Below are 20,229 nucleotides of genomic sequence, written 5' to 3' on the forward strand. Positions count from 1 at the left end.
TCACTTGAATGCTTTGAACATGCCAGGATTCAATCTTCTTAATGGTGAAAACTTTAATAACTTTAATATTTAAATATAAAAATGTGTGAAAATTCAATAAGCCTAAACTTGGACATACGAAGGAAAACACCAATGCTTGTTCCAATTAGACACATAACAAGCACATTTGGTAATTTAATCAAAATATGTCTCGACTTAGATTACATTTTAAGTAACTATATATTTGTTCTGTCCAATTAAAAAACAACTTAAATTAGCTAGTCATTTACAAAAGGATTGGTTTCTGTACAACATGTCCATCTCCACTGAAAATTGTACCCTTCAATAAAAGATATTACAGCTTTCAACATGCAATTATGTGATTTACACACACACACAAAAAGAAGAAAAAAAAAAAAAAACTGAATTGTGATCAGGTTAGCTATTCTGTGGTTTTGGTTATCCTGTTAACATACACCCTTCTCCCATACAGTACTCTCTGAACAATGGTAAAGATAAAGTTTAAAAGAGATACTAAAATTTGTTTATTAGCTTTGTGGTACGTTCAAAATTAATTGGTGTCTACCATATGAGAGTAACATTTATTTACAAATTGTTTACTTAAAGGGAAATAAAACCATTCAGGAAATGTCGAGGCAGGAATTTTTTTCTTGTTCAAGATAATCCCATCATGTGTTTATGAAATGTGAGTTGGACAGGCTTCTTGATATAGTGAAAGAAACTATAAGTCTTGTCACATGACGGCTTTAGGGGTAAAATTACTTACCCCTGCAAATATCCTGAACTCTTCGGTATCAGAGCACCCTTTTATGATGTCATCACCCTCATTTTTATGCAAAGTGCCGTAATTGAAAGTTCAGTGTGGGGGACCTTTCCAGACACAATCTAAAAGGGCTGTTTACTTAGAATTGGCCCCTGTAATTGTTAGTGCTGGAAAAACTACCACAGAAGTAGTGAGAGATAAAAGTCAGTAATAACTGTTTTCGCCCAGGTAATTACGGCTGTTTTACAACGCGACAGAGTCCTGGCAGCCCTCTGGTTCCTCCTGAATTGACAGCAGGGGTAAACAAGTCACGATGCTGCCAGTGAAGACATTAAAGAGCCTTCTGACTTTGTATTGCCTTCACCCTGCAGGGGATGCTGGGTTGGATCAGAGCCAACAAAGGGGAATTCGGTTATTATCTCAGTGCGAAGCCAGCACTAAGATGGATCCAATGAAGCAAGGCTTCATTAACACTCTCTGAAAAACCAAGGCCTGCTGCATAATTTAACTTTTTTTATTACAAGGTACTTTTTTCAAAATCCCATTTGTTATAAGTCATGCTGCGTGACAACAGTGTAACATGTTATCACCATTCAGGAACTTGGCTTTAAAGACATTGCATTAATTCAATGTAGCAATGAGACCACACTCTAATAGGGCTTCTTAGTCTGTTCGCAGTTTTAAAGAAAGGAGTAATGAGGCAATTACTTGAAGAAAAAAGGACTGGGATGCCTCTTTACTGGTACTTATGAATGCTATGTACAAAGGTTTTCACTTTAGAATTCCAATATTCCTCACTTGTGTTTGTACCAACGTCAGAATAGATTATTTTTCTAAGTGCCGTTTCAACCAACTTTAGCTGTGAGGGGAATGTGAGACCACGACTTGTGTACAAGTTACAATGTGCCACACTAGAAAGGATTACTTTGCAATTACAATGGAGGAAATGTCATCACATCGCTTATGCTATGCTAACAAAACTCTCTGTGTGAAGGAAAATACAAAGTAATATAGTTGAAAGTACATTTGAAAATAGTATAATAAAAGAAAACATTTTTAAGATATAACAATAAATTATGCATTTATATGTGATACATCATAACTTATCTTTATAGTTTGCAATATGTGCAGTTATGTTAATTTTTACTGTACATTTTGAAAGTCATTCTAAAAAGCAGATTCAAAAGTAAAGCTTATAAATACAGAGTCCATATGATGTTTTAATATAAAACAATTTTATGTTCTCTTTATATTGTTATCAACTTATTTACAAAGATAAGATTCATACATTTATTTTCTTCAAAAATGTCTTGACTTGTAACATTTCTTATTAGGAAATCTTCATAACTGAACTCTGTATTTACAGTATGTGAATGCAAGTATTTCACACCACCTGGTCTCATGACAAGGTGCAATAATTAATATGAGATGGCGAAATCTTACGAGTTGGCTCAAAAAGAAATGTACAACTTTTATTGCAATAGAAAAAACTAAACAAACCAACGAATTATGTAGTTTTCCAAAATTTAACCCCTAACCCAAACATAACCATAAAGTGTAACCCCTTGCCCAAACCCTTAATCCAACAGATTTTAATGGGAAAATACATTTTAAGTACCATGGAAGAAAACATTGGGGTTTGGAATAAGACGAGAGAAGTGTGTTACAGGTTATTAACATACATCAGTCATTTCTATTGAATAAATAAATATGAAATGACTAACAAAATTTGATCACTGACATTCCCTTTCTTAAAATGTCAGATTGGAGCCTTGCCAAAAACGTGATGTTTTAAAATTCTGTTTGTTGATTTGTTAGTGTTGTATCTTTTCGTACAAGCCTAGTTGTACGATATATTAAGATTTCGCCATCTCGTACAAATGATTTCAAGTTGTAGAACATTTGGGCTTAATAAATATCAGCAGAGTAACTTTCAATTTAACACAAAACTAGAAGGTCACTTTCTAAGTTGAACCCAAAAAATGAGATGGTTTTTGTTTTGTTTTTGTTTTTTCTTATATGTTATTGTTTTGGTGGAAATTTTTCAAACTTTTGAGAGTCTTTCACACACTCCATTTGGACTTTAAGTGCATATGAAATCTAATAAAGAGGAAAAAGCAAGACAATAGACCTTATTCACGCTAGCGCCAGCTTTGATTTTTAATGGGAATGACAACAAGGCTGTGAGGGATAGACTGTATAAAGCTCCTAGATCACATATAATTTTCCACAACTCATGTTGTCTGGAGTTCTTTGTATACTGAATGTTCTTGAACAGATATTTTATCGATATTTTGTCCATGGAACGATCCAAAAACATTTTACACTGCAGTACAACCCGTTGAAGAGACTAAGTCTATCCCTCACAGCGTCGTTGTCATTCCCATTAAAAATCAAAGATGCTGCTAGCGTGAATAAGGTCTATAGACATAAAATTAATTCACTTGAACAGTTCATTTCATCTATGCTTCCAAAGTGGCACTGTAATATAGTTATAACTGTAAAAGCACAATAAATGGTTGTTAGAGTTTTTTGTTGGAGTCATTAAATGCAGTATGGATTAAAGCATATTTGTTCAGCTTTTTTAAACATCAGTGTCCAGAGGAGGTGACCTGTCCACACAGGGGGACAGTGAGTCCTGACTGTGAGTAGAGCTTATTCCAGTGTCTGAATCTGTGTCTGTTGCATTAGGGGGGCATGTCTGTCTCACCTTGGTGACTGTTTGCTGAGAGACAGTAGCCCTGATCTGGCTCTTCAAAGATGCAGGGCTAGACTGGTCTGGACAGGCCCCCAGCTCCAGTGTACTGAGTTGAGCAACAAGATGCTGGTATTCTTGGTCCCGGGATTGCAGGGCTGTTTTGTTCCGCTGTAGTTCCTTCTCGATTTCATGGGTTTGGGTATGGAGCAAGAGCCCTTCTCGCATGCTAGACTCAAGTTCATTGCGTAAGCTTTCCATCTCCAAAAGATCTGAGGAGGTCAAGGAGAGGCCCAATTTCAGCTTCAGTTCTGGACTAGCAGCTGCTGCTCCTTTCAAATCATCTGAATCAGAGATCCAAGCACTGCGCTTCAGCTCCAATTCAATGTCTTGAGAAAGCTGGTTAATGAGTTCTCGGTGTCTGCACACATGTAGTTCTAGTTGCTCTATTCCATCACTGGTGTAGAGGTACTCTTGCAGGTGGTCATCAAATTGGGACATGGACAGGGTCATTGACTCACCGTCTGCACTCTCAGTGAGACTGGAGTGAGGTGTGGGGCTGTTCCTCAGCTGTTGCTCCACACATTCAATCTCCAGGTCTAGGTTATGCATCCCATGAATCTGTTGCCAAATGGTCTGGTCCTGGGTGATGATCAACTGCACCAACTTGTTGATCTCTTCAGAGCCTTCTGATATCGCTCGGATCTTCTCCAGTTTGCGAAAGGCCTTCTTCACCATGCGCTTTTGCTTCTCTGCAGACACAGTCTTGGCAGACTGTGCAGGTCCCTGGTCCCGTCTCTTAGATCTCGTACCCCGAGACTTCAACATCCTCTTAGTTCCCTTGGATGACGGCACAAATTCGCTGGTCTTTACCAGGACAAACTGTATGAAAGGTCTCTCATCACCCCAAGCATTCCAAAGCCGGAGAATTCGAGTGAGAGGAGGCAAAGCCCTCTCAAATCCCTTCCACCTCTCCAGGATGCAGAAGTCTTTAGGTTCTCCATGTAAGAGCCTCTTAATCTCTGGTATAGTTTTGTGGTCTTCCAATAAAGCCTTAACCATATCAGCGCAGGTTGTGTGCTTGGTCACACCACAGAGTACTTTTTCTTCCTGACATACCAGCACCTGGATTTCTTTCCCTGGAGTTTCTTCTGCAGCCTTAGACCTGGTATGGAAATATAACAAGTGTGCACTTTAAAAAAACATAGCCACAAGTATATTTTTCAAAATGACTACATACATGGTCATTGTAAACAATTAATAAAAAATTAATAGTTACCAAATGTATAGTTCTGGCTTTAAAATCTGATTGGATAAGCCGATATAATAGCCAATATGTAACCACCTATGATAGCACGTATGCTTAATTCTATATTAATGGACCAAGTTGCAGCCTACAGTTAGGATAATGATCTACATTACTAATAAATTACTAAAAGTATTAATAAATTTAATTATTTATTGAAAATTGGTGTTTAGCATATTGCTGTCACTGCTATTAAAGCAATATAAAATTTAGCATTAAACTGTAGCATAAGCAATAATATACTGTACATTACAGTAATTTTACCATGGTTTAGTGGGTTTTAGACACTTCACTTAACATCATGCCTAACAACATCCCATAACCATGGTTGCATCACTTCAATGCACAAACCAAAGTGGTTCGTTGCTTCATTGTACAACATCCAATTTGAAATTAGGTAATATATAAATATATATATATAGTCCAGATATAAGCAGCCTAACTATGCTTCAGCAGTCATTTAACACTGTATGATAATGCTGATGACAGATTCACATCCGTACCTCAAATGACACACTAAATGGCTGACATTATTCAGGTGAGCAGAAGGCAAATGTTTTTTTTTCTTTCTTCATGACAAATGTATCATAACCTCAATTATCTGAATGTTTTTTTTCATATTTTTTCAGTCTGTGCACTATCACAGTAACATTAGGTATGACTAATTTTGTCTCTTTTGTATTATGATCATCGACTTAATCCATATTTGATCAAGTCAGTTCATTAACTACAACAGTGATAAAGAAAATTGTTGTGACTATTGTAGAGGTTATTAAAAGGCTTTTGCAAATTTACAAATAACAGCAGGAAGGAGTGTTTATTATAATAAATAATAGAAGATGAACAGTGAAACTCTGGATCTACTGACAATTTTGAAGTGTATGATAAATCAATATCACTTCTTTCCTGTTAACATTCTCTCTTTGGGCAAGGCCGATGCCAATTCTCAGCATTTAAACCTGACTCTCTTGTTACGGAGAGCTCCCATGTCTGGCTACATATCTCATTATTGTTGTTATTATGTTTGGTGATTTCTTTAATTTTATTCCATATTTCACGTGCAGCCTAATATAATGTTCACCATATGACCGTAATGTGGTGATTTGACTACAGAGATTTATTTTTATGTTTTGCATTGTATGTATGTTATTTTTACTGTGTACTTTTTGTGTGGACCCCAGGAAGACTAGCAACCACATCTGGAAGCTAATGGGGATCCGAATAAAGAATACATATCAGTTTTCAGAGTGAAACAGAAAAAATTTATTCAGTGGAATCATTTGTTGGCCTATCCTTTCAAGATTTACAGTCTGATATACTGACATTTTGCTTTCCACAGGGTGACAGAAATTCAGGAATGCATTATGTATGCAACAATGTAAGTGATTAAATCTTTAGAAGACTCTGCTACTCTAAGCAAAAGTAAATAGTTGAGCTATTCACACAGCAAATCACTTGATGCACTGTTGGTGTAAAGGCAGACTAATACAATTAAAAATACATTCCATAGGGCTAAATTTCTCTTAGACCCAAAGCAAGTATTCAGATCAAATGCAAGATTTGCATATGGATGATGATATTCCTAACTGTATGCTATTTTAACAGTTAACACCACAGACACATCTGTGCAAGTAATTGCATATGACATAATGTTCATCATGACATCATAAAAAATTTGCAAACCTGGCATTTACAAAGTGTGTGAAATTATAGCTTGTCCAAACATGTCAGCTACACTACACTCAAATATTCAATTAGCTACAATACAATGCAAATATTCACACTTAACTTGTGAACAAAAATGTTCTTTCCTTGATCTACAATATAATTAAGACTGTGAAAATGGGGCATTTAGAGTTTGCTAAATATGTAGATTTCCTCTAAACTACAAATCTTTGAAATTATCTAGGCTACAGTATACTTGGAATTCAATATTGTTTTAATGAAATGACCTTTTATTTGACCTTTTCCAAAATCATCATGAGAACAGGAAATACACGAGGACAGATGGAAGCACCTGTGTTTGTCTTGTGGGAAAATAAATGGTGACCAGCAGCATCTTGTCACATACATCCGGCCAACAAGTTTACGTATTTTGAGGCAATGGAAAAATCTGAATCTAAATCCATGGATATATTGCAAACAAATGGAGTAAAGCTGTACACCAAACACATACAGTATATACAATACTAACTGTCTTTTTGGTATTTACAGTAACAAACTTTAAATTCAAAAGTTTTTATTGTGAATATTCAGAATATAAAGATCTGAGACATGTATTTGTTATTTCACTACAATTGAGTACAGTAAACAGAAGAAATCTTTGTGGTGGTACAATTAAATAAAGTGCTTAAAATCAACCCCAATGCCCTGTTTTGCAAAGTGTATTTGATATATCTGTTCTGGCCTCATAATTACAACACACTGTGGGAGAGCCAATGAAGGTGAAAAGAACAGAACATTCTGCTTCTTGACTCACAAAACAAATACAAACAATCCTTACAGGTACAACACAGTGTCTGGTCAAGGAACATAAATCCAGTTTAAACCAACCCGATCTCATGAAAAGTCGTACATATTTTACGAGTTGGCTATTTTGTATGATTTCGGACAATTTCGTTCGTATGAATTAATACGATTTTATCGCGTGCAAATGCCCGGATGTTTAATTCGAAGTAAGCGCGAGTTCCGCTTGCGAGGCATCAAGGACATGCTTATTGATATTATGCGCTTACCCAAACCCCTTATCTAAACCTAACCATGTGTAGAGTGTGTAAACATAAAAGGAAGCTGCTGTGTGTGACTGAAACAAGTAATTTCACGCTGAGTGTCTATTTACACTAAGTGCAAATAGCCCATCTTGTTAGCAGAGGCTATTTACACTAACTCCACCCACTACTGCTCAGACAAAACTCGCGACAGCCACAACAGATTTATTTGGGGTCAAATGAAGGTGGGCATATTTGAATTTTTCTGCAATGGGGCAGAGACGTTAAACTGGTTAACGGATAAGACAATTAGTGGATTAAGAGATTGGATAACTAAGTGACTATTTGCGCTCCAATAGTCTGGTGGAAACATAGGATTTTACGACAAACTGTAGTAGCTCTGGGTGTCACAACGGTATGTGTATGTATTGTCACGCTGGAGATCCAGGTTTGAATCCCACCCCTTGAAACAGTCTCTACTCTTATTATTTCCTATAATACTACTTATAGTAATAAATAAAAGCAATTCCTCACAGTGATTTGGTCACAGTGAAGGTTGGGGAGTTGATAGAAGGACTTGATCCGGATAAAATTAACCATGGTTTTACTGTAGTAATATTGTAGTAACCTTGTTTTTTGGTTTAAACTATAGTTTTGATGTACTAACCATGGTGTTACTAAAGTAATATGTTGTTAATAGCAGTTAATAGTAACCATGTTTGATTTTGTGGTTACTATGATTTTACTAGAAAAATACCATGGTGATACTATGGTTACTGTCAGGGGTGGACTGGTCATAGGGAGAACCAGGACTTTTCCCAGTGGGCCGGCCACGAAATAGGGCCGAATGGGGCAGAACGGCCAAGAAACGGGGCCGAACACCATCCTGGTTACTGTAGTAAAACCATGGTTAATTTTTGTAAGGCATGGCTAGGGTTAGGGGTTGGTGTAGGGTGTCTGGGGGACTCCAAATAAACACAATATAAATGCTGCAATGATGCCACTATATTGTATATTATTATTTAAACAGGGGTGTAATAGTATCTACCACTATTTGGACTAGAGTGCAAATATTATCTAACGCTATTTGCACTTAGTACAAAGAAGATGCTTTTTGTGCTTTACACACTTAATGCAAATAGCCTCTGCCAAGTTCGCATATTAGAGGGAAATGATGATGAGCGACGTCATTGGCTGTTGTGAAAGTCATACAAATTCATATGAGTGAAGTCGTACGTTAAAATATGAATTAGCCAAATTTAGAAAAGTCATATGCATCTTTACGATTTCCCCATGAGAGTGTGTTGGTTTAAACTTAGTCTGTCAAGTAAGTCTCTATTGTACTTTACACAAATATGCTAGCAAAATAAACATTGATTTAACAAAGATGTACAAGTAAGTTCCAGTGCTATATCACATTAACATTCATTATCTTATATTACTACACTCAGTCACAGTTATATTGATAAAAACAATCAATCTATATTGAATGGTTGTAAAATCTAAGTGACCATGAATGCCAAGAGTAGATGTGAGATTGTATTATATTGGCTGTGTCACCTGATTCATTAAGATGTGTCTGAGAGTGCAGATAGATTTTAGTGGGCACGTGTGAACTAGAGAGATACAGGAGTGAGAAAGACTGTGGGAGCTAAAGTTAAGTGTGGAATTCATGTAACATTTTCACACTACAATGTTAGGGAAACATGCCATATACCCAGCACAGTAAAACAGAGGCAAGCTTGAAAAATAGTGCATACTTCCTGAGTCCTATCTCAAAAAGGATGGGAGAACTTTGAGAGGTTAAAAATTGTGGTTCACTGACTTTCAGGATGATACCTTTAGTTAATAAGCATAATTGAGAATACAGAACATTTCCATTACATCTCTAAATGGAGCAGTTTGTCTCAATACAGATAAAACATTGTAATGCTATCAATATTTAGGCCATTACACATTGATGTTTTTCCTATGTTTTAAACACTGAAATAACCACACAAACATGGTAGCTGAGTTAGTTAAGAGAAGCTTAATAATGACCCACAGTTGTTGGAGCATACATCTATGTATTTTTACTAAGTCAAGCATATCTAAGAATTAGAGCATATTAAGCATCCATAAATCAGCAGTTAGAATGACATTCTGAGCAAACCACATGAAATAAAGCAGACATAGAGTTAGATTACCTTTGATTAGTTCTCCCTCTGAACATTTCAGATAATTACAGCTGGCTTGTGCTTTAAAGGTGATTTTTATAGAATCATAAAACATAATCTCCCCTCAGAGAGTCTCCATTTTAAGCTGCTAAAACTGGCAAAACCAACTAAAATTCTTGCAAAGAAATTGCATTTCAAGCAATATTTTGGACAGCTTTTATTCCCTGCACATGTGTAAATATACTGTAGGGGATTGAACCCCTTCTCTTAATATATACAAATGGGTAATATCTGGAAAAACAACATAAAACCTGCCTGGCCTTTGTGGCACATGCAGCCATCTAAGGGGATTATGAAACCTCTTTAGTCTGACCCACAACAAACACTATTGCTCAACAATTAACAAATTAGAACACATGACTCTGAACCACCTGGAAACACTGAGACATCAAAGTTTACCAGGGCACTTAAAATAAACTGCTAAGTCAATTACTGTGGTGTCGGTGGCAGGATCCTTTATTCTCCACTTCAGCCAAGTTTGCTTTTTGGTCACACTTAACATACAAGAACAAGCAGGTTTATAAAATATATGCCAGGGTAGATATATACAGTATCAAGAAATAATAATAATAATAATAATAATAATAATAATAATAATAAATGTGTAAATATTATGTTATATTAAAATTATATTATATAATAGTATACACTAAAAAATATTTTAGCCTATTTTTAAGATTTACACATTTCAGTTTAAAAACAAAATTCCATCAAATTGAATTGCATAATCTTAAACTAAATTAAATTAATAAAACTCAAATTAAAGTTTTAACATTTTTATTTTGTTAAAGATTATGCAACTCAATCTGATGGAATTTTGTTATGAAATTGAAATTAGTAGATCTTAAAATAGGCTAAATATTATTTAATTTTTTTGAGTGTATTAAAACAACAATAGAAAAACGTGGAGACACAGGTGTAATGCAATAATGACAATGTAATAATTTAAGACCTAAACAAAACAAATAAGAGAAATGTAAAAAAAAACACGAAAACAAAGTTCAGTCTTTCCCATTCTCTTCATCAAGCACACACCCAGAAGCGCTATACACATGCATACCCGTCCGACATGTATGGATTTATATATGTGCCAAAATTCTGTATGAGCAATTTTGTTTTTTGAGCTTGCAAAATGATATCTTGAGCATACAAAAACGTTTTGCACACACAAGATGATATTTTGAGGGCACAAACATTTTTGCGCACACAAGAAGATATTTGGAGTGCACAAAAATGTTTCGCGAACACAAGATGATATTTTGAGTGCACAAAAAGTTATATTGTACCCGCTTGTTTTGTAAAGCAATGTATCTTCTTGCAAAGATTAATTAATTTTTTGTATGTGCAAGATCTCCCTCGTTCTCACTCCTCGTATGCCCTCTGCGTGCGCTCGGAACTTTAAATTGCTTATTCGCTTTTCCAACCGTATTCCGACAAGTCCCGCCTCCTACATCAGGATTGGCTATTAGAAGCTGCTTACAAGCGCTCTGTGAAAACAACTGAGGTTCAATATACTGTATATTTAATTAACCCCAAATTATGACAGGATACATAATTAGCCTCTTTTCCATTTCTTCTCATTAATCAATTTTGCCAGAAGGGTTGTGGTAGAATGCATAAATGTCATAAACACAGCATACTGAACATTTCAAGATAACCCACAGCTTTGAAATGCAAACATAAACAGCTTTTCTAATATATTATCAAGAATAGAATGTTAATTTAGGCAATATTTATAATATTCATAATATTTATCATATTCAAGGCTGTTGAAAAATAGGAGAGGACACACTAAAGAAGGTGGACTAAATAACATGTTTATTAATAATATTTTATCTAATAATATCAAAAAGAAGATGGTTCAGTGGTTGCTGATCCATGGTGCACTGTAATCTGGTCACTTTTATTTTAATAACCTGCTCTCTCAGAATATCCTGTGGGATAGATAGAAGTCAAATTAAGCTCCCCCAAAACTACACTATTATGTTAGTCTAAAATAGTTTTACACACGGGAGATATTAAATTATTATAATTTCAGATTAAAGTGTATGCTAACATGGCTAAGCTAGTAGCTATGTAAGTGTAACTTGGTAACCTAGATAATCAAATACTATCCAAGAGAACCATACTAAGAGAGCTACCCAGATTGTTAGCTAGCTAGTAAGACTATTGGCAATGTACAGACTAAAAATATATATTACATAAAGGTTAAATAAAAACAGTTCAGTCAACAAAAGAGCTGCTTTCATGTGTTCATAGTGTTTTACATATTTCCTTTCTTGAAAACAAACTATCTCCTTCTCCTCTTCCTCTTGTATTTATTAGCAGTATGATCTGTGGTCCAGCCAGCCAATCAAAATGTACCACCTCATCGCTGATTGGCTGAAATTCTGGCACATTATAATGTTGTGACCTTGTTGAGCAAACAAGCAGACAAAGATATGAGCACACTCAGAGTGAGTAGGAGGAGAGAGCGAATGAGATCTTGCACATTTAAAAAAGTGGAGTTACGTAAATTTCAGAATTCTGTGCAAATTCACAATCAAATAAACTTTATTCAAGTACAAAATTGTTTTTTGTTTGCTCAGAGTGAATTCATCTTTGCAAGAAGATACATTGCTTTACAAAACGCGCATGCAAAATAACTTTTTGTGCACTCAAAATATTATCTTGCATGCTCAAAATATAAGTTTGTGAGCGCAGAATTGTGGCACACATATAACTCCATAGACATGCGGGATTTATTTTTAGAGGGAAAATGATTCAGGTTGAAGACACTCAATTGGCGTTACTTAACGCCAGATACCTGCATCCTAGAGGCACCACTGCAAACAGAACAACAGCATTCATGTAACTCGACTCTCTGCGACCATGTAGTGTAACACTTTAGCGAGAGCCAGTGCAGTTGTTACAATGACGAGAGTTTACAGTACACTAACCAATGACTGTTATACGCGTTTCTCATTGTGAACGGTTCAGACAAAAGCAAATGAGCAAAAAACAAACAGTGTGTCTTTTACGCCTGTACCACCCTTTTAAAATAATATGCATTTTATTTAGTCTAAATGACATGTAATTAAGTTTGAGATAAAACTTTACAATCTCATGAGATAGAATTAGTGAATCATACCTGTTCTTCAAACGCGCTTTTAGAAGGTTTCTTCCAAAAGGAGCCATTGCGCGTCACCAAGTGCCAATATGATCACAGCTCAGTTCCAAGTCAGCGTGTAACACAACGGAGCGCATAAATCTCATCAAGAAAGTGCCACTGAAGTGTTAGTCGGGGGAAAAGTTGAACAACTTGTGAACTTCAAAGTAAGAGGAGTTCCAAGCAGCTCTCTTTGCGCAGGGCCTGCCCACCAGACATGGAGGGAGGCGACAAAACCCAAGCCTGTAAGGAAAGCTGTGTGTAGCTGTAGCTGTTGATTGTGATACTATCTCAGTCTCATTCCTAGGTATTATAATGAATCATAATACATTATAATCTATAATTATTCAACCTTGACATTGCATGCTATCATCTACCTATTTGGAATAGAACATTTGTTTTGGAAGCAATCAAATGAAACAGATGGTACTGAGAGCAACTCTCAAGATTAAACATCAAATGTATGACTATCAAAACATTCACCAAGAGTCTTCCATTTCATTTAGCCTACCTCAATACATGATGTGCAGCAGTATTGGGTGTAATGCACTACTAAGTAATTACTTACTGTATTTCAATAACTCTATCATTGAAAAAAGTAAAGTAAGGGATTACTCTTAATTTTTCAGTAATTTACAGTTACTTCTGATGTAATTATGTTAAATACTGTATAGACTCTAGAACAATTCTATATAAAACAATAGTGAATTTAAAATAGAAATTTAACATCTAATGTTAAAATGTATGTTTTCTAATTTAATGCAGCCCCGTTAAATTCTTTGGCCAGTTCATGAATAATTTATTTGATTTATATGATATATTTGAAAGAATTAAAAGAACAATTTCATGTCTATCCTTGTATTTTTCATTTGGTCCAGGCTGATAAGGGTTTTAGAAAGTAATTAGTAATAAGCAGGGGCATAGATCACCCCCTCACTACCTCGTTTTCATTCCCGACAAAAATAAATCACGGCCCCACTCTGAATAAGGTCTGTACAGAGTAGGAATTGGCCTACTTGAGAACAACGTTCAGTGGAAGACTATTGACAATATGTTTTGATAGCAAATTTTTTGTTAGTTTTTCTGTAGAACTCCAAATTGTCCATATCGCAAGAGCTTAAGCTGAAGTATTTAATTAAGTGTCATCAAACAGAACAGCAAAAATAAACATTATTTTCAAACCGTTTTTCCAAAAACTCTTTCCGTCTGCCGTTGATGAAAAATACAGATAGTCCCTCCCCAAACTCACGCCATTGGTCGAGCCAGTGCTGCTATCTCGGGCTGGACCGGCTGCTCAGAACAAACAGAATGATTTTTATAGTGTCAAAGATACACTGTTTAAACACCCTATTTTGAAGACAACAACCTATGAATAGCTTACTAAAAGTTGTCTCTGCATAATAAGCATGGATGGAAGAAAGAGATTTTTATAAGATTTTTAGAAGAATATCTCTGCTATGTAGGTCCTCACAATGCAAGTGAATGGGTACCAAAATTCTGAAGCTCAGTAAACACATAAAGGCAGCATAAAAGTAATCCATAAGACTCCAGTGGTTAAATCTATATCTTCAGAAGCAATATAATAACTGTGAGTGAGAAACAGATTCAGATTAAATATTTAAGTCATTTTTTTACTATACATTCTCCTCCCTGCCCAGTTGGTGGTGATATGCATGAAGAATGCAAATCACCAAAAACAAAAGAAGAACAATGTGTAAGTGAAAGTGGAGATTGATAGTAAAAAAGGACTTAAATATTGATCTGTTTCTCACCCAAACCTATCATATAGCTTCTGAAAACATGGATTTAACCACTGGAGTCATATGGATTACTTTTATGCTGCCTTTATATGCTTTTTGGAGCTTAACATTTTTGGTACCCATTCACTTGCATTGAATGGACCTAAAGAGCTGAAATATTCTTCTAAAAATATTTGTTTGTGTTTAGCAGAAGAAAGAAAGTCATGCACATCTGGGATGGCTTGAGGATGAATAAATGATGAGAGAATTTTTGGGTGAACTATTCATTTAACATGGAAAAAGTTACACACCCCAGTTTTAAAAAAAGTAGTTAAAAATAAAGAAAAGGTAGCCTATTCTAAGGAAAGAAACACAGTGGAAAACACAAGTCATTGAGATTATGCACTGTGAGTAACATTATTGTCCACTCATCCTACAGAACAGCATGACCTGCCCCATACGAAGCATCTAAACTGTTAGACCCTTTCAGTATCAACCAGTTCAGATAAAACTGGCATTGTGCATCCTCCTCAACATTATCTTTCATCATCACGCTTCTAGGAACTAATAATAAATATTAAATTCACTCCAAAATAAATTCACTTCTACACTGCCACCTCCTTTCTTTAGAATGATGAGGAATATCAAATGAGCAGTTAGGGAAGTTTTGACGTCAACCGCCAAAGTGGTTGGCAAATATTTCTGAGGTTTCTGTTGATGTCATCATGACAAGGGGGCACATAGGGAGGGATGAAGATTGAGTAATATGGAGATGGATACGGGAGGGGTAGAAACGATAGTGCGCCTCCTCTGACATCATAGAGGCTCTTATATACTGGGTGGAATGGAGCCCACCTTTCCTCACTTCACTTCTGGGAAGCCAAGAGACAGAAGACACAGCAAACAGGTTGGATAAGAAACCGAGGACAACACTGTGACATTTGCAGGACGCTCTTTGCTTCTCTTTCTCTGTATCTCTCTTTCAACTTCTCTCTCTCTTTGTGCCTGCCTTTTTAACACACTTTTTTCACCTCTAACCATATGGACTTGGGCCCAGCTTAAATGTGCAAAGACTGCAGGTCTACTAACAAAATGCAGATGCAGCTGACCTTCGTGATGCTCCTGTTTTTATTGTGTAATGGACTGTGCTCAGGTATGCACATTTTATCACTTAAAATCCTCAGGTTCATGTTTACTATGGTTTAAAAGTAACCAAGAGTTAGTTGTAATTACCCTTCAAAGGGGTAATATTTGCCAATAGTATAACTAGTAATAAATAATAAAACCAATATTTGCAAGTTTATGTTTTAATATGCTGATTTTAGCTACATTTCATATGACTATATTACATGAATGAAAGGCATTTACACTTAGTCTTGCTGTTTGTATTGTCAAGAATTATTGTATTTTTTGCAGTATGTTTGATTAGTTTTCCCTCTGAATATTTTTAAAAAATGTAGTACATTTTACATGATTTTATTACCAATTAAATAAAAATAAAACTTAAGATAAAAGATATAACTTGCTTATGATTTCATCCGTTTATGTATTTTAGAGGGAGAATTGTACAAATGTGTCTGAGTAAATTTTTTTCCTGCACATTGCACATTTTCCTTTGATAGATCAATTCCCTGTGTAAGGTGCAACATACATCTCCAGACAGCCATACATGCATAGTCCAAGTTAAAGTGTAAAAAGTCACTTATATATTGCTGGGCAAGCAACGTATTTTACATGTCTCCCCAACTTGAAACAATTGTAGTTTAGTGGTTTTGAGTTGACTTTAAAATTAAAATTAAAAATATTTTATCTAAATTGTTTCTATGAAGTACAAACCCCCTTTTTTTTACTTCCTTTAAAATTGATTGAATGAAATGCACTTTGTTTAGTGTTTGCATGCTCAGTCTTACACTTAAAACGTTTCAGCATTGTGTGTTTTATCTCTCTGCAGATATAGACCAGGGAAAAAGGGCAATAGAGGAAGAGGTACTGAGAAGTCTCCTCACTTCAAAGGTATAGTCTTGCTTTTAAAACACCTGTTGAGGGCATGAGAAAAAAGCCAACTGAGGCAATAGTGGCCTTATATACAGTACAGTACAGCTTTTTGGTGCCGCAGGAAAAATACTACATGGAAGAACAATGTGCAGCTGAAGAAAACCAAGACTAGTTCTACAGTAATACTTTTGAAATCTAGATTAGTTTAGACTGCAGTGAAGTCTGTTAAGGAGAATCCTCCAAAAATGTTCCCTGCTTTTGTTTCCAAACAGACCCTGAGAAATAAGACATTCTTAAAGAGATTTTATTTCTTAAAACCCAAAACAGGAAGTGTAAATTTACCAAACAGAAAATATTTCTTTTTTTTAGCAATTAAAAAAAAAAAAAAAAACACATTTCCCCAACAGATTGCATTAAGAGAAAATTTTCTTAACCAGCTCATTTTACCACAACATACCTTTCTTTCTTTCTTTCTTTCTTTCTTTCTTTTTTACTAAAACATTTAATAAGAAAACAGAATAGCACAAGGCTTTCTTGTAAATTTAGGTTTGCTCTCCAGTCAGTCAACGATTCATAATAAGGGCTATAGTTTTAATGAATGACAGGGTGTAGAGAGATCCATACATGATTATACTGATTGGCATTTTGTGTAATTCTAAGATGTGTAATGTATGAATTGTGTGATTACATATTTGGCATTAAAAATAACTGTTGTCTATCAGGCAGCAAATCAGGAGCAATATAGTAAAAAAGAAACATGGATAAAGCTTTCACGCTCCATTGGTGGACCAAATGAGGTTTCATCAGCTGAGGTGATGCTCAGCTTCATTCAGTGAGCAATGTTTTACACTGTTCTACCATCTATTACCAACTACTGTATTTATTATCAACTATTTGACTATTATATACAGTATAATCAAGCGTAGAGTTTAAAGTGTGGAATCCTGGAATTTGTCAGTGATTGGAAACATTTTCTTTAGATTATTATATTTTGAAAACTGACCATAATTTATGGCAAGACAGCTTTTGTAGCTTTCCGTTTACGCACCCTCTCGCCATAATTAATATTTATGACTTTAAATACTGACATTAAATATTATGTCTTGTGCTTCATCAAGGCTGATACTTTTAAAATGTCAGTAGGTCATGTCTAATTAAATGTAGTGGAACAGAATTTCTTTAATGGCAGATTGTCAATCTGCTGTCTGGATATATGTCTTAGAGAGGTAATGGGAAATAATAAACGCAATGACATTTCTCTCTGTAATTCAGTTAGAGAAAAGACCATCTGTCGGTCTATTTCCAGACATCAAGCCAATCTTTGATGTTGCCAAGGCCTTTAAAAAGACTGAGAGAAAACTTGAAATGTGTTTATCCAGTGCTATTGAAATATATTGTAGATTCAGGTAGTGGCACCCTGTAAATTGACTGAGAATATAATGGCTGGAGATGGCACAACTTTTTTTATGAGCTCAAATAAAGCTGTGATCATTGTAAGTAAAATTCTGCTCTCTCATCATGCGTGCAGGTAAAGCAGAGAAAGCACATCGCCCCCCTGTGGCAGCTGCCTCTTCATGATGTGTGCAGGATGATGAGCAATCTAGAGGAGCTATGGCTTGAGGAGGAGCAGGAGGATGGGGAGGCTCAGGCTGAATATGACCAGAGAGTGTCCAGTAGCTTCTCCCAAATGCTTGAGGAACTGCATGACTTTCAGAACCTCTGTAGGGTACTCCAGCCCAGAGAGGTGAGAGAGAAGACACACAGACATGATAGAAACACACATAAACAGTATGTATGTGTGTGTGTGTGTATATATATATATATATATATATATATATATATATATATATATATATATATATATATATATTTACCGATATTCACACTTTTTTTTACTTAATAGGTGATCAGTTCCTTAATGTCCATTAAATGCCAAAATCATTCATTAGCTCATGTTAGTTCATAGTGCATTAACTAATGTTAATGAATACAACTTTTGATTTTAAAAATGTTGAAATAAACATTAACTCTTTAATTGTTAATAATTGTTAGTTCATGTTAACTAATGTTGTGAACTAATGTTAACTAATAGAACCTCATTGAAAAGTGTTGCCATCTTATTTAAGCACACTTCAGAGGAAGGAGAAATGATTCGAAAAAGCCAAGCAACAAACTGAACATCAATCATGACAGCAGAATCAGAATAAGAATCAGCTTTATTGCCAAGTATGCTTACATATACAAGGAATTTGTCTTGGTGACAGGAGCTTCCAGTGCACAACAATACAAAACAGCAACAAGACATAGATAATAATAAAAAATAATTACAAATTGAATAATAATAAAAAAATAAACAGAAAATAAAGTATATATAGAAAACACAATATGACTATATATATATATATATATATATATATATATATATATATATATATATATATATATATATACACACACACACATATTCACACATACACATACACAATGCCAGCCAGCATTGTCCCTTCAGCTGCTGACATTGTCAGTTCTGTAATAACATGCATCTGGGTGACATAGCAGCTCAAATATTCTCTTTCATTTTAGGTTCAAGATGGCCAAGAATATCTGAATCTCGACCAAAACAGTGACAGCCCACTGAAGAGGAAATCTCCATATATACTAAAAAGGCAACTGCGCACCAATAAATCAAGAAGTCCATACATTCTGAAGCAAAATGTGTATTACTGATGCCCAAGACCCACAGATGAAAAGACATTTACATTTTGTGAATATGTGTCTGTTCTCACTGTCATAGCATCAGTAGTAACAGTAAATTGTATGTTTTGTTTTGCTAAACTTTTGTTACAGGTAAAGTTCATTTCAGAAGTTGATCCCTTCATTATCATTATGGGATGGACAATGTAAATAAAACAAAACAGCAGTCAATTCAAGAGTTTATCTAATATTTAATATTCAAATGTATTCAAATGTATTCAATGTATATTTATTTTTCTTCCAAATGTAATTAAATCATATTATTAAAGCTCTTTATGATATATCTCGCATTATTTCATTTCAAGGAAATTATACTTTATTTGGATTTATATTTTCAGATTTCTTACACATGAATAAGAAAAAGAGAATTGTGAGATATACTATGATATGCTACTTTGCATAGTGTATAGACTTTTAGTGTTGCAAAGTACACAAAATATAGTGGGGTCAAAAAAGTCAGATTCCACATTAAAATGGGATCCAATAATAATAAATGTTTTACCATCTTGAAAATGTCAAAAAAAGAAATTCTATGATGTAAAATGAATAAGAAATATTTAGGATTCTGCACTATTTCTAGGTCCCCAATCAAATGTTAGCAGTAAGTGCCCAAGTTACCAAGTTTGGAACATTCCCAAATCATACTGGGAGTACATGCCAGCTTATACTGGTGTATACTGTCATTGAAGAAAAAGGGGGACATATCAAATGCCAAAAGAAGTTATATTGTGGTAATTTTTCAGTTCAACTTTTCACTGAAATTGCTATGCTGATAGTATAATTTGAATAAAACACAGTGTTAAATAAAAAAATTCTAAATAAAAGAATAACATTTTTATTCTAAAAGCATTGGAAAGTGTTGCCTGAAACAATTAGAATCAAGATTATCTGCTGTACTGATTTTT

General features: G+C 34.9%; 2 protein-coding genes across 2 annotated transcripts; one reads left to right on the forward strand and one right to left on the reverse strand.

Moving 5' to 3' along the window:
• Nucleotides 1-1,262: 1,262 nt before the first annotated feature.
• Nucleotides 1,263-13,024, reverse strand: LOC127417307 (ras association domain-containing protein 9-like). Its single transcript, XM_051657245.1, has 2 exons — nucleotides 12,819-13,024; nucleotides 1,263-4,623 (listed from the first exon to the last, which is right to left on the reverse strand). Exons 1-2 carry the CDS (start codon nucleotides 12,863-12,865, stop codon nucleotides 3,348-3,350), a joined length of 1,323 nt encoding a protein of 440 aa, XP_051513205.1. The 5' UTR covers nucleotides 12,866-13,024; the 3' UTR covers nucleotides 1,263-3,347.
• Nucleotides 13,025-15,450: 2,426 nt separating this feature from the next.
• Nucleotides 15,451-19,581, forward strand: LOC127417316 (neurotensin/neuromedin N-like). Its single transcript, XM_051657257.1, has 4 exons — nucleotides 15,451-15,728; nucleotides 16,527-16,588; nucleotides 18,099-18,314; nucleotides 19,154-19,581. Exons 1-4 carry the CDS (start codon nucleotides 15,638-15,640, stop codon nucleotides 19,295-19,297), a joined length of 513 nt encoding a protein of 170 aa, XP_051513217.1. The 5' UTR covers nucleotides 15,451-15,637; the 3' UTR covers nucleotides 19,298-19,581.
• Nucleotides 19,582-20,229: the final 648 nt, after the last annotated feature.

Source organism: Myxocyprinus asiaticus, chromosome 26 (genome assembly GCF_019703515.2).
Source record: "Myxocyprinus asiaticus isolate MX2 ecotype Aquarium Trade chromosome 26, UBuf_Myxa_2, whole genome shotgun sequence".
Taxonomy (NCBI): Eukaryota; Metazoa; Chordata; class Actinopteri; order Cypriniformes; family Catostomidae; genus Myxocyprinus; species Myxocyprinus asiaticus.